The sequence below is a fragment of the Oreochromis aureus genome, linkage group 8 (genome assembly GCF_013358895.1).
Source record: "Oreochromis aureus strain Israel breed Guangdong linkage group 8, ZZ_aureus, whole genome shotgun sequence".
In the NCBI taxonomy this organism is placed as follows: domain Eukaryota; kingdom Metazoa; phylum Chordata; class Actinopteri; order Cichliformes; family Cichlidae; genus Oreochromis; species Oreochromis aureus.
Window position 1 is genome coordinate 13,599,081 of NC_052949.1, and position 27,732 is coordinate 13,626,812.

Consider the following 27,732-nt stretch of genomic DNA (forward strand, 5'->3'; position numbering starts at 1 on the left):
GCAGGGAAAGCAAATGAACCACATGGCTCATCTAGAAGGAAATACTTTGCACGTTGCATGACGACTGTAAATTAGAGAAAACAATCCTTTCATTCACTTCAAGTGGAAACAAATGGACGCTCTCGTTTCTAAAATAAGCTCACAGGTTCATTGTCCATGGAACAACTAATTAATTTGGTAGTACGGGTGAGTAGATTACGCTTGTTGATTCTGCCTTTGTCAGTTTCTTATCCAGAGAATAGGGGAGTCCTCCAAACGACACTGGAAACCATGACAGTATAGTCTGGACTGTGGGAATACAATCATGAGTAGACAAAGGCAAGTCCTCCCGCCAACTCTGTGTGGATAAGAGGATTGGAGATGGCGGGGAGGGGGGGGCGAAGCAACCAGCCAAACTCCAAGCAGCAGTGATATGGGAGGAGGACGGGCATCGGGATTGTAAGGGCATCTGGGAAGCCCGCCGGTGTTCGAAGTTCTGCGAGTCGCTCTAGCAACAAGCTGATATCCTGCACTCTCTCCTGCTGCGACAGAAATATACTCACCTCAGCGCTAACAGTACGTGGGCACTATTGATCTGCTCCCAGCGCAATATCTCCTCTTACATCCATAATTATTCTCCTTCAGAGAACTCCAATGTGTGCCCTGGCTGCCCGACTGGCTGGCTGGCGGGCTTTCTATCTGCCCCCTTGTTAAAGATGCTCTATGGTCTCACATTTCACATTGCACTGCCAACGACCCCCCTCTTAACCCCGGCATTTTCAAATATTTCATGGTTCAGTCCCAGGGTTGGGGAAGGCGGCTACGGCACGGCACAATTACAGTGGTTAGTCGGACTCCTCTGGTGGAGCCATGCTGGCTCCCAAAGTACCATGACTCGCAAACAGACAGCCAGGAAAAACAGAGGAATGTCAGTGAGACCATTCTTCTTCTTCTCCTGCGCCGAATAGCTCTCTCTGCCTGCGCACACACAGGACGACTGATGGCTTAACAGCAGCAACACTTTCTGTGATTGAGTAAAGTAGTTCCCGACCTCTTCGGCTTACAAATGAAAAGTTAGTTCGCAAACAGTAAAAGACACCTTTGCTCTTGGTTTTCAACTTCACCCTCAGTGCATAAATATTTGTGAATAACTGACATTAGCGATTCATTCTGCTCACTTTGCAATCAAATGGGTTAGAAATGTTTTTATATCTAACGGATAAACATCTGAAATGCTCATCAGTTCATTTTTTCGTGCTTTCATGCTGTTGAACTGGATGACTGTATTCAGGCAGATTGCCTAATGATGATCTAATCCAGAGGTTCCCGGTGTAAAGTTGGCTATACACCTCATGCACGCCTTTGCTGCAGTGTTTGTTATACCACTGAGATTTAAGCTCCAGTTATACTTTTGGCATTTACTTTCAGGCTATTCCATTCAGTTTAAGTTCTTTTAACTTCCTTTTTTCCCCTTTTTTATTTTATTCCGTTTATACCAGAGGACGGTGAATCAATATGATGTAAAATTCCCAAAAAATAGAGCCATGCTTGAATTATTTATGTAGTTAGAGACACTTTTACAGAGGTGGAAGTCAACTTTGCAGTTTTTAACAATCTACATTATAAGATGCAGATAGAGGTGCACTTGGTCAAGGTTATTATCAGTTTGTTGCATGTAATAGGGAGTTTTGTCATGATCCCTGGTTTTGTGTTACAGTGTTGTTTATTAACCTTTTTGTAAATCTTTAATTTTTGTTATAGGTCAGTCTTAGTTTCAGGAGTGTTTTTCCCTCAGTGTTTCCCGTCTTGAAAGTATCATTTCGTCTTCCTGTTTCAGCTCTCCTATGTAAAGTTAATTTATGTTTCTGCATTTTTCCAATTAGTTTTGGTTCTTAGTTCCTGTTTTATTTTGATAGTTTCTTGTCACAAGTGTCTTGTTTCTAGTTTTACTTCCCCCATCTGCTTGACTGGCTTTGATTAATGTCACCTGTGTCGCGTTACGCTACTGTGTCCACATCTCCTAATTGCTCTCATGTGTATAAATAGTGCTGTCTTCCCCTCTGTCTCATCTTCTTTTAACCTCACTTCTTCTACTTATTCTCTTAGTATTTTGGACTTTTCATCATCTGACACATAGTGTCAACTTTTATTCAGTCAGGCTCTTGTGTCTACATTTGGGTTCTTATCTAGCAATTCATGACATTTCTAAAAAATGAAACATATCGACACACTTTCACATCTGGAGCCTGTCCCAGAGGACGAGAGACAGGTTACACCCTGGACTCCAGAGAACACAAAGATTCTCCATTTTTGACGACATCCACAGCTATAATTGATCGAAAATCACCAATTAACCTAACATGCATGTCTTTGGATGAGTATTATTTATCCTTTTGCTGTAAAACGAATTCGTGTGGGGATGTGTGCCCTCTCAAGGCCATCGGTAGTTTAATCTGACAGAAAAAAGTTTGTAACGATGGCCTCAGAATGAGAATGTCAAATTTCATCCAATTTAACAACAAAAATGAACACATACTTTAAAAAAAAAAAAAAAATTTTCAGCTTCCACAAAGAAATCAATCTTGTGTATAAATATTCTTTTACTTTGTCATTTTTCCCCAATAGCAGGATATTGTACAAAATAAATGATTTTTGAACAGTGGAAGCTTAAAATTTAAAATAAATAAAACCTCTCAAAATATGTGAAAAGATTTTTTTCATCCATATCTGAAGCTACATTCGATATGAAAAAAAGTCAAGGATGTAGGTAGCTGTGCACGAAGCACACATCTGGCTCCATAAGCAAAATACTGTGGCTGTAATTTCATGACTGAACTTCCAATAGGTCCAAAATTTATATATAGATATTTTAAATATATATATGTATATTATTTTTTAAATAAAAAAAACACTTTAATCCACTTTAATCCGCTGTCAGTGTGAAATGAACATCTAGCGTTTACTGTAACCTGATGAAACATGAGACTCAGGAGGAAATGACTGATGCAATTAAACCAAAGAACACATCACAATTAAGTAAATTCAACACTGCCAACATTTACATATTTTTTTTTTTAAATCCAAGAATGTTTAATGTGATTTCTTATCCCCAGCTGCATGTAATAGTGATTATAGTAGTGAGAGAAGAAGAAGAAAAAGAAAACAATTGATTTCAATTGTCTTGGGTCTTGGGGAGGGCGGGTTTATGAGGAAGTATTCAGAAAAAAAAGAGAAAAAAAATAAGTAAAAAGAGCAAAAATAAAAGCAAGGCAGCCTTTGCATTTAGCCAATCATCACAGCTAATGCGGCTATGACTCATCATACAACTCACTGACTGTACGTCACATTGAGGGTCAATGTACTCTGGCGCTGAACGAAAGGCATGTGACTCATCACAGAAATAGCACATTAAATTAAAATTCAGTTGTGAAAGACACAAAGGAGAGCGGCAGCTAATACTTCATGTCTTTTCCTCCAATGACACATTGTGATTGTTCCGCTTCGCCGGCTTTAGAGATGGTTCTGTGTTCATCCTCCCAGTTGGCCTGTGGGGCCTTGTGAATAAACACATAGAGGTTAATGTCTCATGTTCTCCCCCCACCACCACCACCCTCGTTCTCTGCAGACAGCTCTGACAGGAGAGGAGAGAGAGAAGAGCCTAAAAGGAAAGCTGTTTCAGTAATACGCTAATCTGACTCTCGCATCTCTTTGTTTTAGGCAGTAGACGGCATATTTTCCCCAAGCTACCGTTGAGAAGCACATCTCGAGTCTGCTGTGGGTGAGCTGTCAAGGGGAAACTCTTTTTCCTATTCTTTTTTTTTCTTTTTCCTCTTTTTTTTGTGCAAAAAAAAAAACCACCCATCAATACCCTAAGGGCCCTTTAGTGAACTTGCCATCACCTACACATACTGACAGCAGAGAGCACGTACTTCCACAGTCCCGCATACGTCACTGAGGCGATAAACAGCCACGGGTCTCACCACAGAGATAAGGCTTCCAAGCAGTCTATCAAACAAACAAAGCCAGATGACGAATCTAGAGAGATGTTAAGAAATGACGCTGTATTGCCCATGTATCTCCTCTGCCAGCCTATTTTTTCCATTCACACATCAACAGACAGACACACACACACACACACACACACTTGTACATCTACTTTAGTCTGTCCTGGAAAAATCATTAGAGATCCCCCCCTTCCACCCTATGCACACACAAATACGCACAATGCATGCAGATGGAGAAAAATAGGGCTGAGAGCCAAAAGACCTGAGGGGCTTTTCATGACAATAACCTTCTGTGGAGCTGCTTGTATCCCTCCACCTAGATCACTGAGAGGTGCTGAGGGATGGATGGGAAAATAAGCAAGATAACCATACAAAATATTAGGCGAGGAACATTCGCACAAAGTACAGAGGAGGAAGAAATCCGTGTCATTTTGCTCTCATGGCCTGGAGAGATGGCAGGCTAAATGCTCTTTTAAAACAGCTTGAACATTGAAATGATGATGGCTCCTTTTGCCTCGGCGAAGCACATTAATACATAGCCGAACGCCATTTCCACTTTTGTTAAATGGCTCACCTATTGAGTATTCAATTACAATGGCTGTCTCTCGTTTGGAAGACGGGGCTGGGACCCATATAAATAAGCTCCCTCTGAGTGTGGAGGTGCAGAATGCATTGGACAGCAATGGAAAGCATGCGGAGCTCCTGTATGGGGGTGGTATATAATGTTAATGGCTGAGAAGTGAGGAGGTTGTTCGGTACTGGCTGTGGGGCAAAAAACTAAGCACATCATCTGCAGCACTGTTTTATTAAGGAAGCACATTTTTAAAACATTCTGACAGGGGAAAGAGAAGCCGAAGCACACGGACTGATCTAAATTGAGAAAGCCGTGAATCCTGGCTAAAAGAAATATCAGTCAAGGTGAATAATTCAGCCTTGATTAATCGTTCCATTTGTCTATGATATGCCTAAAATGCCACAATACAAATCCACCAGTAATGGTCCAATCCTCCCATCCCCCCCCATTGTGTGGTTTATCTCTCATGCTCAAATAGCAAAAGCAAATTGTGGCTAATTTTATCGGCGAATCCACTGGCATGTGGTTTTTCCAGCGGTAATGATTCCCTCATTCGGGCCTAATTAACTGCGGCCATTAAATGGAGGGAAATGTAATGCCCTGGGTTCCATGTCAGGTAGTCAGAGGAGGACAGCACAGGAGGACTCAATTAGGCCGGTGCTGTTCCCAGGTTATCACACGACATGTTTGCCAATTAAGAGAAGTAGCGTCTGATGTCTATGTGCCTCTGCCGGCACCACCTCCGAGGTCCTGCCAATGCAGAAACCACACTGCCCCCCTCCTCCTCCTCCTCCTCCACCTCCCCTCAGCAGTGAAGGAACAGACACTACACTATGCCCCAAAAAGGCAGTAATTACAGGATGGATGGGAGACTGTTATATAAGCACGAGGCTGCCGATAGAGCAGGCAGGGCCTGCTGATGCCAGGTTTAAAACAAGTACCAGCAGGATCGAGTTATAGCAGAATTACCCAGGGTAGACTCAAACACAGACACATTTCAACATCAGAAGCTGGCAGGAGAGAAAAAAAAAAAACAAGAGAAGAAACAGAGGCTATTGACATGTTTTGAAGTCTGCCGTGTTGCAAAACTGTTTGGGAATTTAAAAATGATTAAATGTGACTTGTGATCTGGCTGAAATAAGTTCCCAGTCGTGGAAAAATAAGGTGGCAATCAAAAACGATCTTGCTCAAATTTATTACATGTCATTTTCAAAACATGAGATCTTACAGCTGCTTTAAACATTTTTTTCCCCAAGTGAGACTAGCTCTGTATCGTGACTCAGTAAGTGTGGGAGAGGAAGGCAGAGACAAGCAGACACATTAGCCTTCCCTTATGGCACATTCTGCAAGGCTATAGGAGTCAGCCTGCATGATCCTGACTGTCACTGACTTGTTATGAAAGCATCGCAGGCTGAGGGTTATCCATCACATTGGGGGGTGGAAGCTGGGGTGAGAGGACGGCCAGGGGGGCTGGAAGGGGCAAGCGTGGGCGAGGCGGCTCTGTTGCCTGTCACTCACCATGCACCACTGCATGACCGGCAACCTTGTCTGGCTTGTGCACAATGGGAGGTCTGGGGCTCGACTGTATGAGCAGTCATTCCCCACTCCCTCCTCCCAGCAGCCAATACAGAGGTGAGGGGGTGGGGGAGCCAAAAGGAGTCAAAACACTCTGGACAGGCATTAGTCCTATACAGACCCTTGAAGACCTCACTGCTTGAGGCGGCTGAGCAGTTAATCTGCCCTCTGTTTTTTTTTCACTGAAACTCTTATTTTGGTGTTCTTAGCCAGGTTCAATTTCTGAAAGCGAGCCCTGACAGAGTCTCCGAAAGATAATCTACTTCAACAAACATACATTGCAATTATCCGGAGTCATTAAATCGTAATGACTGGAGGTGTGAGCAAACTTCTTAAACAAACAGTTACAGTACCACCCACTAGAAAATACATAACGCTTGCAAAATGTACAGCACGGTTTAAGGAGACAGAATCGTTCCTCACAGCAATTAGGAAGCAAGAGAGAGAGAGGTGCATATGTAAAAGGGAGGTCTTATGTTGGGAACGGAAAAGAGGGAAAAAAAGCTGAAGTCAGCAATGGCAATAAATCCTCAAATGCTGAGCAGTTTCTTCCAGCTCTGTCCCGGTCTGCAGACCCCATCTCTAACCTGAAGACAGGGCTCTGTTTAGTAACTTTAGCAGTGGGGAGGCAAGTTCAGCCCAGTGAACATCCACTCCACTTCCCTCTGCCTTGCGCCCGCCCCCAAAGGTGCAGTTTGTCCTCAGAGTTAAGCTCGTCTGCTCTGTTAGAGGATACTTCCCAGCAGCAGCAGCACACTCTGTGACCACAGCTTGACCTCAAATCACCTACTCGCTTCCACAAAGCGGAGAAAAATCGATAGATCAACTGGCATGGAATGGTGACGCAAGTGAGATGATTGATTAACGCGCTCATTTTTATTCATCTCTTAATGGTGAGGGAGAAGTGAGACGTTAAATGGATACTGAGGAGAGCAATAAGTGGAATCAAAGGTCGGACACAGCCTTTTGATTTCACTTTAAACATGGTGACATATGAAGCACTCAGACGAGACAAACCCCCAACGAGAGAAAACACTCAGAAGTGTGATAAACAGGTGTTATTGTTCATTGAATCACACTAAACTGTGTTTAAGCAGAAAAAAAGGCTTAAGCAAATAAATTATTGACATGTCCACACTGCCATATCTGAGTGTTTAAGAACATATGTAGTTTATGTATAATATGCTATAACAAGAGTATTATACTTTAGTTTTTGCTCATTCAGTGCTACTGTACTAAATCTGACACACACTGTGTGTACAAAGGGTGAGACAAAAAGGCTAAATGCGCAATGTTAGCGTGATTATACATAAAGCGGAATGATTGCACATTTTTATCGACTAAAAAACAAGAAATTGTTGCACAAGGTAAAATTATACATACAGGCTCAAATATATACCCTTACTAATATTTGTTTGAATCTTCCTTAGTAAGTTGAACCTCGACCAGATGCTTTTGCTGACCGTCAACAAGCTTCTGGCTTAATTCTGGCTGAATATTTCACTGCTCGAGTTCATCTAAATTGGTTGGTTTCTTGGTTTGGACCTAAGTTTTAAGCATAGTCCACAAATTTTCAATAGGGTTGAGGTCAAGGCGTGTGGAAGCCAATTCCAGATGGTTAATGTTAGCCTGCTTTATCCATTTGAGTTTGGGATCATTGTCCTTTTGGAAAATCCGATTGTATCCAAGTTTCAGCCACCTAGCTGTTGATTTGAGGTCACGTTAAAGCATTTGGAGGTAATTCAAGCTGTCATAAATACTGTTACGATGGTGACCATATTAAAGCTGGCTAAAGTTCCACCTTATGAGGTCAGCATTTGTTCAGGTAACGTCTGTGAACCGAAATCTCAGGCTTCAGACTGCTCTACATACCCCCCCTGTATGACGTCAAAGAGAAGAGGGATATCCTTACTATGGAAATCTCATTCAGGAACAGCAGCTGTGCACTTGTAAACCTGCTGTTCACATCTCTTGTTTGCAAAGTGCAGCCAATCAAAAGAAAGGGAGAGGGAAAAGCAGCTAAATCAGCTTGTCTCAAAGCCAAATATAAGAATTTGTCAATTTCAATTGTAAAATTTGCAAAAACATTGAGAAAAAACAAATATACTAAGCTGGAAATATCTGTCCTAAAGAGGCTTGAACACGCGTCTCGTTTCACTTACCGTCTCGTTGCCAAACAAGATGTCGACATAAGGCATAACCTTCATCAAGGGCTCTTTAAAGAATTGGCTGATGAATGGTGCAGAGAGGTTCATGCAAAAGATTTTGTTCTTATCAGAAGCGTGCCTTGCCACCTTGAGGATTGACTCCGAGGACACAGTGAGGAAAAAACCCTGAAACAAGAGAAAAATATTTACTACATTATAATTTCGTGGGTTTGACTGACTTCAGCTAAATCAAACAAATTAATCTGTACAGTGCCTCCGTACAAGCAGAATTATCAGTGTTTTGACAACGGTACATAGGCCAGAATTGACTGAACTGTAACGGGCTCCTATGAACTGAAACACTTCAAACAGCTAATTTGTAGGTTTTGGATTCTGACGAGGTAGTTTTAGGGTGACATGGCTTGATAATCTTGAAATAACATAGCAGCCAAAGGGCAGGAAAAGGAAAAAAAGAAACTGCAGTGCTCAAACACTTATCTGAAATGGTTTCGTAGAACATAAGCGGAGCAACAAAGAAGAGGAAAAAGGGCAGGAAAAAATCCATCCAGGACAAAGCCTGTGGCTGAGCTCCAAGGCTTGTACTGGAGGAAGCAACATGCACATATCCGATGATAGGGCGAACAAAAGTCTTGTCTGGACTCTCCTTACTTGGAAACAAGAGAGGCAGGCCCACTCATTGTGTGAATGAATACAAATCAGGTAAGAAAACACCTTTGTGTTTCAGGTGGAAACCTGAAGCGAGACTCTCCTGCAAGCCACACAAAAACACTCCTCCTTTGATACTGATCTTCTTAACCTTGTTTTTCAGCAACAAGCTGCTCTGTAAAACCACTGTGTCACAATAGGGGCAAAGGGGCGGAGGGGGGGGGGGCAAGTTTCAGCTCAGTGATACATTTAATCTTGCTGAAAAGCTTCCATTGTAGACTACAGTGCAGTTCTCATTAAAGCACTATGACATTTGCAGCAATAGAGGAGCGACCTCTATGAAAAAGAACAGGGTATAATACCAGTGAATAGAGGGTGACTGTGTAGTCAATCAAATGTACAAGGCATTACAATGCAGCCGTGCTGAGGTGAATTTTTTTTATTATGCATTCATGTGTCATTCTGCTCTCTGGCCAGACATTTTTGTTCCTCTGATGAGCTTGTACGTCCTGCGGGCGTTTTTCTGGGGGGAAAAGAGTCTTCAGGTTGAGGCTCAGGTCATCCTGTGGTTGCTGGGTCACAGTACCATCTGTCGAAGACTAAAAAGGTGTTTTCAATGGGTCCGTCGGCACAAAGAGAACTCACTCTGGGCTAATGGCCCATCACTGACCCTGACATTTTTCTTTTGCGGTGTGCCAATGTGTCAGAGGAAGGGGAGATTGTTTTCTGACACAAATGGTCTTTTTTGGTAGTTGAAAATAAACTGTCATGGTTACCGTAATGTTAACGCTGATCAAAGGCCCGTGGCTCGATCAAATATCCCGAGGGGTGGTGAACTTTAAAAGCCAGCTTCTCTAATCACACACTGGCTCTGTGTAATTTACTTCTAACCTCAGTACCACTGCCAGTGCTATTGCATTAAACTGCTCAGAAATGCAGCAGATTAAGTGATGTTTGAGTGGATTATAAGCTTGAAATACTAAAAGAAAAAAGTTCATACTTTGATAATTTATTCTTATTTAAACCTTCAAGTCCATTTTGGTGCTTGGGATAAACTTTAACCTCAATGCATTATGTTAATTGTCAAATTAACATGATATGTTTATTAATATGTTATTAATGCTATACAGTTTTACTAACAGATATCTGGTTAGGATGTTTCAGAGAAGAGATGTTTCACGGGATATGAACGGCACCTCAGTATGTGAATGTAAACAAACACATAGGAGGAAGAATAGGTGACAGGGACACATGGAGACGATGACAGCCAGGAGGAGAAAGAAGGCTTCACTAAAGGGTGAAGGGTGACTACTGGTATGAGCTTTTTTTAACTGAGTGTCTGCATAGCCATATCTATTTCTAAGAAACAGCTATTAGTATACTAGTCTGGTAAACTGCAATGTTTATTTCAATTATTTATTACTTTGGGTAACAGTATATATTACTGTTATATGTACACACAGGTAGATCCTAGGGTCCTTGAAGGTTCTGATCTGCCTAGCCACCACCTAGCAATGGGCGAAAATGACTCACTTTTTTAGCATTTCTGTACCTAAAACATGTTCTAAAAACATATAATTTTTCATTTCAATGCAATAACATCTCATTTATACACACAAAAGCTGATATAATAGGCAATAGGCTAAAATGACCCCTTTTTATGATATTGCTGATATTGTAAACACCCCTTTGTTTTATGCATGGGCATGCACTAGTGTAAAGCAATCCTTGTGAATTAAAAGCTCAAACTGTGGAGGCTTTATTTTCCACTCTTGACTATCAAACTCACTCTTCAAAGAGTGGGAACATCCTTAATAATAATGGTAATCTTAAGCACAGACTTGGTTTGGAACATAGTAGCCCCTCCTTCCTGCTGTTGTTCAAACCTCCTATTTACGAGGGGCAGCCAATCAGAAGAAAGATGGCTTAAAGAGAGATTGGCTTTAACAAGGTTAAGCTGAGGATCAGTATAAGATAATTAAGGTTTATTTTAAACTATGGCTCTTAAAAGCTGCTCTAGCTCAAAAATAAGAACAAGTGGCTCTAAAAAGATCAGTCAGATAGAGAGTGAATGGAAAACACATCAGACCACCCTCCTGAAAAAAGGAATTAAATGATAGACACACAGACAGATAGATGATCTAACTCCGCTCCAAACTACAGGAACCCTGTAAAACAGTCCAACATAAACTATAATAAAGTAAAGCAAAGGAAAATAAAGAGTTTTTATGTAGTCTTTTAACATCTGTCAAAAAACTCAGCTTTGAAGCACAAAAATCCACTTAAAATATTATATAGTGTACATTGTATTGCAGGAATCCTGCTCATAAAAACCATGTAGGTCGTTTCTTCCAAACGACACACAAATCTTGTGGCTTGCGGGGAAAAAAAGTCAGACTTTGAGGCATGCAAAATTCCAGTTATCATCAGTAGTCTGTGCTGACTACGCAACAGGAGAAGTTAAGTCTTTAACACTGCGACGCAGATCGTGTATCACGAATACCAGATCTAGTTTCCCAGGTGTCAGAGAGCTCTGTGAAGTGGGGTGACTATCACATTTCCAGGTCAAGATGATCAAAGTGCTGGGTACACTTCGTACAAATTCCACCCAGGCACAACATTCAATAAAGCCTTCAGAAATGCATTTTCCTGGCAGACAATAATGCAGAGCGATGTTTGGCCATGTCAAGTGGTAATTTGAGGGAAGCGCTGGAAAGGCACAGCATCCATTTTCAATGTTTACGCTAAAAAGAGGAATGACTTACACTTTAGGCAGAGAAAGAAAATGTCTAAATGCTACTCTGAGATGAAATTAGTGGTAATCTAACCATAGAGGTCCTAACTACAGCAGCAGCAGCAGCAGCACGCTATCACACTTCCTCTGCATTGTATCAGTGTTTTCCCTGGGGCTGCTCACATCTGAAAAGCTGGGTGTGATGGATGGCATGGTGTCACCGGGCTTAAAATAAAAGTGGACATCTGAAGGGTAAAAATGATCTATTTTGGGAAGGGCATTTTCATTTGCGCCAGCAGCAGAGGTGGTCATGGAAAAGAAAAAGCTTTTTTTTTTTTTCAGGTCTAATTTAATTCTGCAGGAATAAGGGGGAGTGTTCAAAGCAGTGTGTCGTGAAGGTTTTATTTGACACTTCCTATTACTCAGGAATGATGGAAAGAATTTAAACTATCACCACCTCAGTGAAAAGAGTAATTACGTCCATGGCAGTTGCGCTAAATTTAATCAAATCTCCAGATCTTAGGTTTATTTATAAAACCACTAATCACAGATTTGTACAGAGGATTTTCTCAATATTTCCATATGTATGAAATGAGCATGTCCAATGTGTAAAAGGTTCCTTGTAGTGATAAACACAAAGAAATACTAACATTGCCGTCCCCTTCTGCCCTAGAGATCTTTGTTACATCTTTTATCTCATCACTTCACAGTTTAGCTTGGCTTAAAAGGCCAAAGTTAAATTTTCCAGGTACAGCAGGCAGCTGTTATGATATTTTGACTGCCAAGCAACAAATGGCAGAGAAACAATATTAGCAACTAGCTGCTGGTGTAAACACTGTTGCATCTAGCAGCTAAGGAGCATATGTCCCTCAGGAAGTGGTGGACCAATATTAAATAGAACATACACTGCATTGCCAAGAGTATACGCTCACCCATCCAAATCACTGGATTCAGGTGTTTCAATCACTTCAATGGGCCACAACAGTGAGCTGTTAGTTGTACTGTAACAAAGTGGAAGTGACTGGGAACAACAGCAATTCAGCCATGCAGTGGTAGGCCATGTAAAATCACAGAGTGGGGTCAGCAGATGCTGAGTTCGCCAGCTTTCTGCAGAGTCAGTCACTACAGACCTCCACACTTCACGTGGCCTTCAGATTAGCTCAAGAACAACGCATAGCTGGGCAGCTGCATCCAAGCCTTACATCACCAAATGCAATTTAAGTGTCGGATGCAGTGGTGTAAAGCATGCTGCCTCTGGACTCTAAAGTAGTGGAGAAGTGTTCCCTAGAGTGACGAATAATACCTCTCTATCGGGCAACCTGGTAGCAGCCAATGCAATCACAAGGTAGTTTTCAGTGCAGCTCCCTCTGGGAACAGTCATTCTTCTGGCCAACCAGTTTCTGCAATATGTATTGTTCCCTAGCAATTGGAAGTTGCCAGGGAATCGCTGACGTGATTGCTCGTTGCACATCTCTTTGAAACTGGTGGCTGGTCAGATAGTCCACCGGGGCTATGGCTAGATCTCAAAAGCAGTTGTTTGCAAATACGTTCATCGCATGAACTTCTATATTTTTTCCCCACTGCGATCCTTTGTGGCCAACAGAAGAACTTGTGCACTGTGCTTGAAAATACAAATCATTATTCTAGCTGTGTGCCTTCACCCTGTTTAGTACAATGTCACACTAGCCAACTACAAACCACATCATCTCTCTGATACACTGCTCACAGTTTGTGATCTTGCTGCTCGATTTCTATCTATTACCCAAACACGAGCAGCGGTTTCGCATGCTTTTCTTTTTTCCTAGTTTCAGCAGAGGGCGGCCTAATGTGACTTGAGACCCTCAATTCAAGTAAGGAAAAGCTTCAATCACACAAAAAGTCTATCGTGCCATCAGAATAAAAACCTGAGATTCCTCTTTGAGCTACCAAATGTAAAGAGTAGACAGGAGTGGAGTTAAAGTGTAGAGCTGGAGAGACATTTGACAACTAAGAGCAGCTACAAGACTGCAGCATTCGGCTAAGACCTGCATGAAATCAGACACAGCAGCAGGATTTCAATTTTTAAAAAACATTTTTTGGCATTTACTCCAGCGATCCATTTCCTTTTTCACAGCAAAGCCCTGGAAGCTAACCTCCAGTGTTTCAAAAGACTCCCAGGCCACGCTATCCCTGTCATTATCATAGACAGCCCCCCCATCACGCTCTCTGGTACACAGGGTTCATTACACAGAATTAGATGTCACACAGATCAGAGCGCCCGTGATGCCACACAGTGCTCTCCTCCTCTGTTATCTCTGTAAAGCACCGTTGCGAGGTGGATCGATAGCTGAGGTTTGGAGCTTCATTAGCTCAGTATGACTCCATCTCCATCAAGACACCTCTGGTATGCTACGCTAGTGTCGCGAGATATATTTTACTCCCCGATCGTGAAGGTCGTGCTGTTTTACACACAAACACACGGGGGACAAACAAGGCCTTTCACACTTACTGTGCTGTGGGGTAGTGGAGCTGTGGGTGAATCTGTGTTAGGCTCTGGCTCAATAGACAGGAGAAAGAATGATGACAAATAAACAGAGGTAAGTGATTAATGGTGTCACAAAGTGCCTTGAGTGGAGGGAAAAAAAATTACAAGGATGAAAAGAGCTCATTTAAGGCTTTTCATTTCAAAGGAAAATGAGCGCTACAAAACAACTGGGATTTTCACAATGCTAATGATGTTTTGTTTGCATTGAAACGGCCAGTTGGTTTCATTTGGAAACAAGTTCAATTAAACCAACAGAGAAGATAAATGTGTAACAACCTCGCAACATGATTGAGCATTCACCGCCCTTTTAGGATGTTTGATCTGACTGCGAGGCAATTCAGGCGCGCTGATAGCATCTGCCTCTTCTTCTTCTCTTCCATTAAGAATCATGTTCTGGTGAAGCTTATCAGACATCTAGGAATTCATTCACTTCTTCTGAGGGAGGCTGGAGGGAGGCCAACTGTACTGGAAACAGAAGGGAGGGCCCGTCTCTCTAAAGGACGCTTGGAGATGAGGAAAAGGGGGCTATCATGTCAGCCGCCATCTCCGGGGCAACATAAATGTGCCACGAATGCTGGTCTTAACAACTGGGCAGAGACATCGCTTACTGACTCCTGCAGGATTTATTCCTAAAACATTTTCTCTGGTTTAAATATTACTCAATTTTTAAGCTGGTGGATATTTTTCCCTGATGTTATACAGGTCTCTTGAGGTATGGGTGAAATATAGAGATGCTAGAAGCTAGAAGGTCAGAACCAAATATACCCGGTCATCTTCATCACACAATAAAGCCAACATCTGACGGGAGGGTGTGTCACACCACAAGCCTGTATAATCATCAGAGGCAGCAAGGACTAAGGTAGTAGCTAAAAAAAAAAGAAGAAAGACGAGGTTTAACCTCAAGTTTAGGTTAAGATTTTGCTGGCATCACAACACTGGAACAATTGGTTTGATACAAGCAGTATCTCACTAAAAGTAATTCAAGATCAGCTTCAGGGTCTCTTCAGATGGCTGCCTTTTGCTCTCCCGTTAAGCTCTGCAGTTTCAAAAATGTGTTGGCCAGGGGAAAAGGCCAACTTGAGCAGGGGAGCAGGATGCCAAGGAATGTACTTAAGATCTAAAACAGACAAGATTTAAAGCCAAGAGCATTTAAATGCCAGTACTAATCCACAGAATAATTCACTGCATAGCACAAAATGACTCTCCCTTACAGATACCATATGGCACCTATACGAAGGCAAAAAAGACTATGGCAGGAGAGACGCTTCCCTCTGTTAAAGCTGCGCTGTCTTTGTGATGAAAGAGAGAACCGAGCTCCTCTGTCTCTCACTTCCACTTGCACAGCAAGTCTATATATTTTTACCCTCTCTGGTTCCCACTGTTGTTCTTGCCTCCATCATTGGGAGATTAGCCCAGAACAAACTGTTTGGTTTGCAGGGAGTTAAAATTTGCTAATGCATACACTCTCAAGTGTCCTTGTCTGCCACACTGCACTTAATTAGCATTTTAGTGTGAACGGTTTCTCTCTCCTCCAGTACCTCTGAAGAGGAAACATCACTCTGCCTCACACAAAAACACACATGAAAGTTGGGCTCCTGTAGTTTCTTTCACGACTCGAGAACAGGACGGGGAATGGAAAAGAGAGTTAGTGGGGGTCGATGGAAAAATGGGATAAAAGTCTGCCATGTGAAAACAGATGTTGGGGCTCCAGAGTTGTCTCTTCTGAAGCGGCTTGAAAGGACGTATTAATATATGGGTCAGATGTATAAAGCTGAGGTTCAGTGTCTGAGCGTCGACACTGCGCAGGGGTTTCCAGTTTCAGTGACTCGGAGGTTGTGCACAGACAGAAACTAAATCTCCGCAGACATTCCTGCTGCCGGGAAGTGAACATTTCCAAATGTACCACTCTTGTGGATGTAAATGAATTAGTGCACTTAACTCGAACACAAAAAACGAGGAACCGAGGAGACAATCTTTCACTGTTCAGAGTCGCTCCAGTGAAAGCTAGCGCACCAGGTTGGAAAATTACAGGTAATTGCTGAAGCCATTGAATCCAGTTTGGTTTTGGTTGAAAGACTAAAATAACAAAGCTCTGATTGCTGAAAAGACAAGGGCAGGGAGCTTGGAGGCCCCATTGCTAAGAGTTAATTTGATACATATTTCTCCCTCTTGAAATGTCTGAGGTACTGGCAAGAGACGACGAAAAGAAGAAAAAAACTGAGTGAGAGGGAGGGTGAGACCCCCGCTCTCCCTGCAAATACTATCCATCTGCCATATTACATTTAACCAGCATGAGAAGCTAAGGGAGCGCCCTTGCACAATATTGTGTGAAGGCTGTCAAACTCAATGCAGGAGCTCGGTGCCCACTGCTCAGAGCTGAGGACACAGGGCCGCTTAAATTCAGTCTAATAATAACTTCTGACTGTGTGCTCAGCACCAGGAGAACATGTGGTGGGAAAAAAAGAGCTTTTAATTATTCATGGCTGCTTAAAAAACTAAAAAAAAAAATGAAGAAAAAAAAAAACATCTAATTGAAACTGTGATATGATGACCCCATGAGAAAAACACCAACAGCTTTCAGCCTACCTTTTTGAACAGTTTTTGCCTAATAAACAAATCAGAGTTATTCAAAATGAGCAGAGTAAGTTGGAAACTGGAGGAGAAGCAAATAAAAATCCTGTCTAGTGAACATCTTTTCTATAGCAGCAAATTTTAGATGATTTCCAGTCATTTTATTGACATTTCAAAAAATATTTCAACATTTATTCTTTAAACAAGAGCCCTCAAGTGATTTCTGTACTTTTTGCACTTTTATTAAGACTTTAAGCAAGTGGCAAACTTCAGGGCTGATGTGGAAAAGCCAAAAACTGCAAGTCTTCTAATGGCTCAGTCACACTGTGGTAAACAATAGGTCAACAAACTTCCATCGGCAAGCCTGGTGGATGCATTGCTGTCGGAGACTGAAAAGTAGTTGGGTGACCTCACCTGGTGGGAGACGAACCGTCTCCCACCAGGTGACCTCACTTGGTGGAGATTTAACCGTCTCCCACCAGGTGACCTCACCTGGTGGGAGACGAACCGTCTCCAAATAATCGTCATCGACTCACTCATCTGCCTGCGCTCCTGGGTGTTCAGGGTGCTCGTCTATTTTTTACATCACTTCCTCTATTCCCACATCATTACTCTAGACCAGGGGTCCCCAATCCCAGTCCACGAGGGCCGGTGTCCCTGCAGGTTTTAGATGTGTCCTTGATCCATCACAGCTGATTTAAATGGATAAATGTCTTGAAGTTCTCCAGAGGCCTGGTAATGAACTAATCATGTGATTCAGGTGTGTTGACCCAGGGTGAGATCTAAAACCTGCAGGGACACCGGCCCTCGCGGACTGGGATTGGGGACCCCTGCTCTAGACCAATGATTTTATTGCCTACCTTTAGTGCTCTTCTGTCATTCTGACTATCATTCAACAACTTGCTTCCCTCCTCTCCACCTCACCCTTGTCACTCACATCCAAGCCTCCATCTTCATCTACACCACCACCAGTGTGCAGACTCTGGGAGGTCCAATCCTAATTCCTATCACTGCCTGGACTCCTTTCTGCAATGACGATTCATTGGAGTCTAATTGCAAAATAGGTTACTAATCAAAGTTTGCAGTCAAGCAAGTTAGTAAGTTAGTAAGTCAACCTTCCAAATGACCTTCTCCCTATTGAAGTGGTTGTGTTCTGGTTATATTCCTATATAAAAGCAGTTTTGCTGAGCACCTGTGTCATTTTGCAGCAACTACTTCGATATTTGTGAAGACATTTTTGTTTTATATCTAAAATTGCTGGACTTTAATTATAAGTGGTTAATGTAAATTTCTGCCCGCCTGTAACTGCCATCTTGACCCATTCAGCTGCAAACTAATGGCACACTGACTCCGTCTTGTGTTGCCGTTTTATTGTTTTCTTGATGCACCGAAATTGCTTTGAAGACGACTGCTAGTGGCTGCGGACATGATCCTCATCCTCAGAGCAAGTGCACTCAACTTGATCGCAAGTTGACTGCACGTGGTCGCAATTTTTGTCGTGCTGTTTTACCCAGTGTGACAGTAACATAGTAGCTGATTGTAAATGGCTTGAAAAATGAGTCAATCGCCCACACTGTGTAACTGAAATGACTTAAATTAATTTGACTAAAAGACTTTTTTTTTTTTAATAAGAAACAAAACATGGAAGAGAACTATAATCAAACCAATGCTGCAAATAATAATTAATTTCCTTACTGATTAATTTTTCAGTGGGCAATAAATCAAATATGCTTTCCTCTAAATTCTATGTCCACAACTTTAAAGTAATAAACTCGTACCAAGAGTTGAGTATCATCAGACCACTGTGACAAACCCGGTGCTAACACTCAGTACTGGTAATGCTACAGCACTAAAATCAAGTTCAGAAGAAATCAATTGCCTGGAGGCAAGAAGTGTGAACTTTCATACCCTAAGCCCAATTTCCTTGAAAGTGGAGGTTCTAAATCAAATCAAGTCGAGCCAATGCACCATGGAATTATGCAAAAAATGACAAAGCTATACGAAGTGACAACTAGGAAGAAATGCTGCCAAGGCTAAGAAACTTCTGAGCTTGTTTATTCACTCCACATGTTTTTATCTTTCTTGTGCCGAGATGCTACAAGTCAGCTCCGATCGGCTCTGTTTATATTTAAACCACAAGGGAGAAATATCGAATGCGCACAGATGATGTAAACATGCATGTAAGAAAAAGGGGGGGGGCACTCATCTGAAGTTTACTATACTTGTACATGCAAGAATAAAATCTTTAAAGACTCATGATGCTATGGGGTTTTGATTTTTTAGAGAAGGGGGTCAGTTTCAGCAAAAACTTCACTGCTGCCGAGTGAAGAGTGCTTCACTACCTGAGCACGATAATCACGCTCCATGGAAATTATCTCAGCGGGCGCAAAAAAGTGAAAAACACTGAAGGAGCTTTTAACTTTTTAAAGTAAATGCATTAAAAGTTCTTGTATTTATAATCTGTCTGCGAGCCATTATCAAAGTTATTGCTCTCCATTGCTTTAAACGGACATTTTCCTTCCTCAAAGCGCTGAAATATTAGTATTGTAGGGTACTAAGAGCTTCTTGCACTTGAGAACAGCATCTCGGGCTAAGATGGATATAATGACAGCCAGAAAATGAGCCTTTCTTAAGCTGCAAACAAAACCTTAAAATCCCCAAATTCAGATGCTACTGGTAGGCGTCGGCATCGCCTGCCAAAAGTAACGGGGTGAAGAAAATGTGTTAGATGTTAAATTACAATTGTCCAGAGGCATTCGCATGCTGCTCAGCTTTGATAATTCTGACTGAGAGACTTATTAGTCGCAGTGTGTTTGATATTACCTCTCTGTAGGACAAGATGACTAATGCATATCAGTGACTTATTTCAAGGAGATATACTGGATTATAGAAGGTTAAACCAGTGATATTTTAATCTGGGGCTTGGCTAAATAAAACAGAGTTTAATAAAAATGAGCCTAAAAATTTGTTGTCATTGTCACCGGTCGACTCAGACCTAAAAAGGTCTTCATGCCTCATGTGTGCATCATGAGTGCTTCTAGATCTTTGGGATATTTAATCCTATATTGGCTGTGGTATTAATAACATTTACAGCTGTTTTAGTTTTGTTCACTCAAAAATAACAATATGCATTAAAAAAACATTTCCATGCATTGCCGGAGTGCAAATACTAGCAGTAGGAATGCACCGAGATAAACAGTTGGTAAAAACAGTTGGATGGCAAAGCACAACGAGATGATGTGAGAAAAGTACTATTTAAATCTCAGATGAACCAAAGTACAATTTGCATTTTCTTTCACTGACCTTCAGTTAAAATTAGAGCTACATTTGGATGGGAGCTTTGCTACCGATCTAATGCTTTTTTCCTGACGCAATTTTTGCAACTCTCCAGTGCAGCCGATGTTTTAATCGAGTCTGTTTCCGCTGCACTGTCTCGCTTTTTGCTTTTATTAAGACATCAACTTTCTCACCTCAGTGTCAAAAAACTTTCTCGCTGTATTTTGAATTTTACTTTTTAAAATTTATGTATTTATTTTTAAATGGATGTAAATGCACTTTTTTCTCTCCAATCTCTGTATTTTCCACATAACAAACACTCAAATATATTTTAAATTTCATCTAATTTCTCATGTTTTATCCAAGTAACACCCAAACACCCAAATAAAATACACTTGTCTCCAGTTAAGGTCAAAGTTCATGATTCAACAATAAGGAAGAGACTGGGCAAAAATGGCATCCATGAGAGACTTCCAAGGTGAACACGGTGGTGGTAGTATGATGTTTGGAGCTGCTCTGCTACTATGTGCTCTCTACCAGAAAATCCCAAAGGAAACCATCAGTTTGTGTCCTGAAGCTGAAGGTTATGCAGCAGGACACCGGTCAGTTCAGGTCTGTAAAGGCCAGGTCAAAGTCTGGATTCAAATCCAATTGCGATGCTTTGGCAGGACCTTAAACAGGCTGTTCATGCTTGAAAACCCTGCAGTGTGGCTGAATTCAAACATTTCAGCAAAGAAGAACGTATCAAAATTCCTCCACAACAATGTGAAAGACTTGTTACCAGTTGTTGTAAAAATGTAGAAATCAGCAAAGGGGAATATACTTTTTTGCAACACCCAAGTGCAAAATTATTAACAGATACAATAACTTGAGAATCCATTTGTTAAAGTTAACCCACAGAGTCAGTTTTAGTCTCTAACAAACCAGATCCCAACTAATTTACTTCACTCAGTAACAAACCGAGAACTCGTAGTTGTGCTGACAACATTACGGATGAAGTAAAAGCCTTTACATTATAAACCTCTTCAGCCAAGATAGCAGAGAAGGCCAGTCACTCTCCGGCCGGATTTATTATGACGAGAGCCTCTCAGACAGACAGAGAGTCAGCCTCGGCTTCTACAACCACCATCCATTTTTCTAAAATTTCAAAGTGCTTGAGATTTCTAAGTGGAGCGGTCTAAATGAAACACACGGGACGTGGAGTGCAATATGTGTGAATCCTCTCTCAATAATGTGCCCATACGTGCCAGTGTTTGGCGACTGGAGGATCCTTCTCTTTAAAGAAACAAAGAAACATTAACAACAACAAAAAAATTTGGTATCTAACGTGTCAGTCTGGTTGAAAAGTATCCATTACTTAATATACACCCACACTTCTCAGAGCTGAGCTGCAACATGAAAAATTACCACTTAAGGGAAAAATAAACGTATAAAGCTGGTCTGAGGAGCAGGAGGTGGAAGGTTGCCTTCTAATTGCTGGAGGGGAGAGAAACCATGTTAGAGTAAACAAAGTCTGATCGATGGTGGGGATTATATCAGAAAGAGCCTTTGGCCTTTGGCCAAGACGAGCAAACACACTGGTCTCTGTCTGCGCTACAGATGGAAAAAATAGCCAAGGCAAGAAGCTGGAGAGTTAAAAGCATTATATTTCACAGGGGTGGGGTGGGGGTGGGGGTGGGGGTGGTGGAGGGGCAGACAGAGAGTAGTACAATGCCAGATATGACATGTAGCCAACTATATCATGTCTTGGCTATTTGTATCAGACAGAAATGCCAGTAGATAAGAGAGCAGTGTTGTGAGTGTTATGGAAGGCTGTTCCGGCTGGAGGCTTAGCTTTAGGTCAGGCTATACTCCCACAGCGCTGCAGTGTTGTGTGTGAAACCTCTCAATCACCGCACGCACAAGTTCAACGCGCTGTTAGCTGGTCACGGCCGGGGAGAAATGTGTTCTGTACACTCTCGGCTTCAATGTGGCAATTGCAATTCACATAAGCCACTTAAGGAAATCTGCAGCGGGAGAGAAAAAGGTATAGAACTGAGAGGGGGGGGACTTACGAGTTACTCGAGTCTTTTAAAGACCGAGGCTCGTCATCAGGTCGGGTTTCCTTTTTTTTTTCTTTTCCATCAAGTCTTCTAAATGAGTTCACTTCATTGCTTTTAACCTCCTTTAAAGGTATTAAGTGTGAAAATAACATAATTAATCACTTCTCCCTGAAACATGTTTAATTTCAAGATGTAATATGAGCAAAAGTGCTTTTCTATTTTAAAAAAAAAAAAAGCACGCAAGCATGTGCAAAATTTAAGCTATTCTGCCTGGGATGTCATTCAGTGCAAAACGAATACTAATGACTTTTGAATCCATTCAGTGACTCGCTTCAATTTGTGATTTATATTAATAGCCCGTGTATTGCTTTCTCCACATCCAACAGTGCCGTGTTCTGCTAAATTTCACCATAATATTCATGTCGATAAACAGGTGACGACTTGGAGAAAGGGCTGATTATATTTGCTAATCCCCAAAGAAATTAGGCGAGATTGATGAATGCGTGCATATACTCCACACAAAGCCTTGGGAGTCTCTAAAAGCTGTTACCATGGTGGTATCCCATTAGAATAACAAACATTTCCCCTGGATGTTTAACATCGCTTCCCAGTGAGCAAAGCCCTCCCTAAACCTCCCCTCTCTCTCACTCTCTCTCAAGCACCTGCCTTCACATTTTCCACTTCTAAAATTCCACCAGCCGCCTGGAAAAAAAAAAAAAAAAAAGGGGAAGGGAAGGGTGAAATATGAAATACAGTTACGAGAAAACTTGAGTGCCAAAAAAAGGACTTTTCTTCAAACCCGTAATAACTTTCCATGGGAATAAGGAGAAACTTAAAAAGAATAACACTTCCCCTTGATTTTCTACTCCTACCACTTTTTTAAGCAGGCAGTGAATTTCCTGGAGTGATAAGGGCTTAGCCAATGTAATCCTCAGAGGACCCTTCTCTGGCATGCCAGGAATCAAGAAACCTTTCCTCTCCCTCTCAAAAAAAAAAAAAAAAAAAAAAAAGACAGAGAGGGAGAGAGAGACAGAGGCGGCAACAGTAGGTTTGGGAACAAGGAGGAGAGGCAGCCAGCATGCCATCTCCCGCACATGCTGGCGAATGCAAATTAGCATGTGTGGAAAGAGCAGCCGGACTCGCCTCAGCTGGAGATCAACGGAGGAATATTGATATGACAATGCAAGGAGCTTCCCTGACACAGACAGCAGGGGCCACTGAGGATGCTCTAATTGGCCTCATGGAAAGAAAAGGGTGGGATTGACAGGGCTGTGGGGGCAGCCATAAATGTTTCACAGAGATTGATTCATTATCAGTTTGCTCAACAGGCTGGGTGGGCCTCGTAAAAGTGTAACATCTTCAACTGGTAGCATGTAAGTCACTGGCACCGCGACAGGACAGAATATATCATCCTGACCTTTCACTTCAGATATTGAAATGAGAGCCTGAAACATGACTTGCCACACCGCAGGACTACCACTCTTGCATTTCAAAATTGCAGACTGCAGAAGGCTAGTGCGATGATAGGTGACAGCGCGAGGGAAAACATTAATAATTTACGAACGCCTCCTCTGTCAGGATGTGCGGCGCTATGATGTGCTTTTTTTCCCCTTACGTTAGACGCCGAAGCTGGCGGGGCAAGTTTGAGGTGTAAATATTCTTTTTGATTAAGATCCTACAACATTGTCGTGAGGAAAAAAAAAAAAGAAAAAAAAAAACAGGCCTAAAAAGTTTGACAAATTAACCAATTTCCTGAGTTTTGTAACTTCTGGTTTGCATTACTGCCCAATTAACGGCTTCTGTATCATTAACACTTGCTCACAACACCAACCTCTAACGCTGCTACGCGAGCGCTCGTAAAGATTTACAGCCAAACTCTCTTCCGTCTTTTAATGTGGTTAAACAAGTCATTTTCTGCCCAGTGATAAATGTGCCCAAATTATTCAATATCCCCGCAAAAAAATAAAAAATAAATAAACGTGTGTGTTAAAAAAGAACCGAAGGCTTCACAGGCACGCTGATCACTGGAAGCCATTTAAGAGCCGTGAGAAAGGCAGTTGAGCATCTCAGCTTCTCGCTGGGTGGTTGGTTACATGTGGTTGACACATTTGCATCTTCAAAAGATGCACACAGACAACCTCAATATGTGTCAGAATGTCTGGGCGGCATGTGGAAAACCCCCGTCCTGCCTCTGAAGAGGTTTCCTCCCCCCTCCCAAAGACTATACGACATCTCGTTGTCCTTTATCTGTCAAGCAGTTGCTCCGAAAAAAGTGAACTGTAAACACGTTGCTTGGACTGGATGCACAGAAAGCAGTTGCTGCGTGCGCTGCACCGCTGTCTGCTCTGCACTAAAACCAAAAAAGACGCTGCAGGAAACACCAAATCAGGAGCCATTACACAGCAACAAATATGACAGGAACAGTGCCTCGCATTATTTGAGCTCCAAGACTCATTCACTCAGTGTCTCTTCCAATGAGCGTGAACAATGCAAGCAGAGTGTGCATTGTGCTGCAGAGCAGGAGACTGTTCCTCTGAATTGGGGGTAAATTACAAAAGAGGCCTGTGCAAATTAGACGTGATGGCTTCATAATACGTCTGAAGTGTCAGCTTCTCCAGAAACTTATCCCCAGGCTACACTCACGGATCGGCGCTTTGAACTTCCCATTATTGCTGCCAAACTGCAGCAATCACCACGCTGTAAAACAATGATTGCAGCACTGCAAAAACACACAGGATCAATCCTGACTCATCAGGGTTTACCGACTCAAAATATGCACTCATTACACGGTGCAGGTAATCTATAGACATAAGGAAAACACATATCCAACCTTTTGGCTTTAAACACAGCGGCGTGCAAGTCTTTACTTTTCCTTTCTGATGCAACTTTTCGAATCGCGGTCCTCGAAGAAGATTAATATCTCTGAAGTGCTTGTAGTGGTTTTAATCCTGGGAGACCATTTGTTACAGAAGGAAGAAGAGGACCGGAGGGAAACAGCTGTATTTCAAGAGGAACCATCTAGAGCTAGTGCTCCCGCCTGCTATTCATTTGCTGAGGGAATATATTCAAGTGCTATCACAGTTCCATAAGATTACTGCACAGAGAGGACTCGTAAACAGAAACACAAAACCCGAACAGGATCTGGCAAATGTGCGCAGCTGCTAAGCAATTTCATATTACAATATGACCTCTTACTCATGTATAATTCTGCTGGCGAAGAAATAAATTACCTTTGCAATTTGGGACACCTCCAAAGGTGCTACTGGGTGCCATTTGTCTGCAATATGTTCGGAGATTGTGAGGCTGCAAAAACTGAAAAGAGAGGCTAAACCCAGGCGGGATGACCGGGTCGAACACCTCAGTTGATCCGGAAAAAGTGACCACGACGGATGAATAGAGTGAGACAGAGAGTAAAATGGAGCCCAGGGAGGTGGGGGTGGGGGGGTGGATGCTGACAGAAAGGAAAGAAAAATGCTTCCTGTAAACACACACCAAGAATTATTTACTCACAAGGCTAAACATTAAACAGTCGTCTCATCCGTAATTAAGCCTCGTTTTTATTTCCCAGTGACAAGTAAGCAATATACATGGGACGTCTAGTTGAGATGCATCAATATTGTCTCCTCAACTCCGCCTGCTACATAATTAATACACGCACTGACATGACATGGATATGATATGACAAGAGTATCAGAGGCGAAGACTTCGAAAAAGAGCTGAGTGAATGCATTTTTCATGAACTGCCGAGCTCCCCAGCCAAAGTTCTAGACATGATTTTTCCGTATTAGCGAGGAAAAAGGGGCAAGGAGGGCAAGAGAGACAAATATGTGAGCGGGAATGAAAACAAACCTGGAATTTTATAGAAAGCTGCAGTAATGCTGAGACGTCCACATCGCTCAGACAAGAGGCTGGCTTTGGCCTTGTATCCACCTTTTTGGCTATCAGATCAGGGTCTGGTTTAAAAGCTGCAAATGCAATACAACCTATTTGTACCTTCTGACGCCTGATGTCTCAACATCTGACGGGCTGTGCCTGCGAATGCTTAATAAAAACGAAGGCTGGATTTCTTTCTTTTTTTCCATTTCACCTCGGATAGGTTAAGCTATAAATAGCTTTGATTTCTGCTTCTGTGGAAGAAAAAAAACAGCACAGGTGTAGAGAAGAATTCATTTTGCAGTGTATTTGGACAAGGCTGCTGTGCTCTGGTACTGGAGGAGGGTGGGCAGTCTTGCAGGGGCCATTCCTCCTCATTCAGAGCCATTACCACCCCACTGTCACTGTCAGTCTGTCCCGTCACCCATCACAGAGCCCAGAGTGGGCTCAAACTTCACAACTAAATCGCATTCTGCACACAAACGGCCGGGGCCACGCTGCAGCTACTGTATCTAATCTAATCTGTGCATCTCTTGTGTCCCCGCACATGCACACACACACACACACACATATAAAACGTGAAAGTTTCTGGAAAGGCAGGCCAACATCTTAGCTCCTCAATTTTGTACAATTTCACCATGTGTGGTGAAATAAGAGTCAGCGATGCAAATCAGAAATCGGGATTTGCCTCGATTATTGGAGCTTTATCAGCTCATTAAGAAACATGGAGGCATTTCTCAAATAAGCGTGTGATATTCCCATTAAAAAGCCAAACGAGGGAGTACTTAGAACACATCAACGCGAGTCCTTGGGAGAGAGGGGAAAGTAGTTTTTTGATCGATAAGCTTACTATCCGGTCAGTTTAAAAAACAAACACACAAAAAAGCACCTAGGGGAGGCAGCAATTTAGCAGAAAGAGCAGAGCGAATGTTCTCAGGTGGCCCTGATGGCCACTTGTCTGCCCCTCAGTGTTATAATGCCCCGTTACAAAACGGCACATCGTATTAAAAACTTGACAGATTTATTATTACAGTTGTTTAACCTCTTCATAATCAAATCATGTTAGGGGTTCAAGGAGACACACTCTCTCTCTCTCTCCCGCTGAATTACAAACATCCAAATTCTCGCTCTGTGGCTGGATCCAGTCACCCCATGCAGGCACATTTCCTGTTTACATCCAGCATCATTAAGTCAAGTGTATGGGGGGATATTTAAAAAAAATTACATGAATCACGCCACTATTTACACTTACAAGTCCAGTGTTAGAATCGCAATAGGAAACTGCTTTTCACAGCCATTATATTGCGCCTAGGGGAAATAATAGGGTATAAAGTTAGTATTCGCCCCTCGTTTTGTCCACTGAAACAGTCATAGCCTTTGTGGTACAAGCTGCACTGTTAACACTCAAAGAGCTGATTGGCAGGATACAAATTTATCACTATTAAAGTGAGTGGGCAAAGCCACATTAATCCCACAGGCTATGTGTGACAGACAGGAAGGGTGACGTGCTGGCATATTGCGTTACATGTCCAGTAATTGCCGCGGCGCAGAGTGCTCAGAGGTGAAATCGTAGCGTACAGTACGACGGCGAGCGAAGCATGTCATCGGGCCAACGGGAGAGGACTGTCATTAGCCGTGGGACGTTGATGATTGAGTAACACTCTTACTCTTTTGCTGCAGAGGAAAAACAACCAGATGCCTTCGGCACAATCAATACAGTTTGAGCGGCTGGAATTCAAATAGAGACTATTCTGGCTGCGTGACACG

At 42.2% G+C, this 27,732-nt stretch overlaps 1 protein-coding gene across 2 annotated transcripts in view; it reads right to left on the reverse strand.

The window, feature by feature from the left end:
- The window catches only part of LOC116327514 (adenosine kinase-like), a 127,492-nt gene that overhangs the window by 30,576 nt on the left and 69,184 nt on the right, over nucleotides 1–27,732 (reverse strand). For both annotated transcript variants that reach the window (XM_031749140.2, XM_031749139.2), the window contains one exon: nucleotides 8,295–8,465. In XM_031749140.2, coding sequence (XP_031605000.1) covers nucleotides 8,295–8,465 — 171 coding nt within the window. The remainder of the gene's footprint in view (nucleotides 1–8,294; nucleotides 8,466–27,732) is intronic.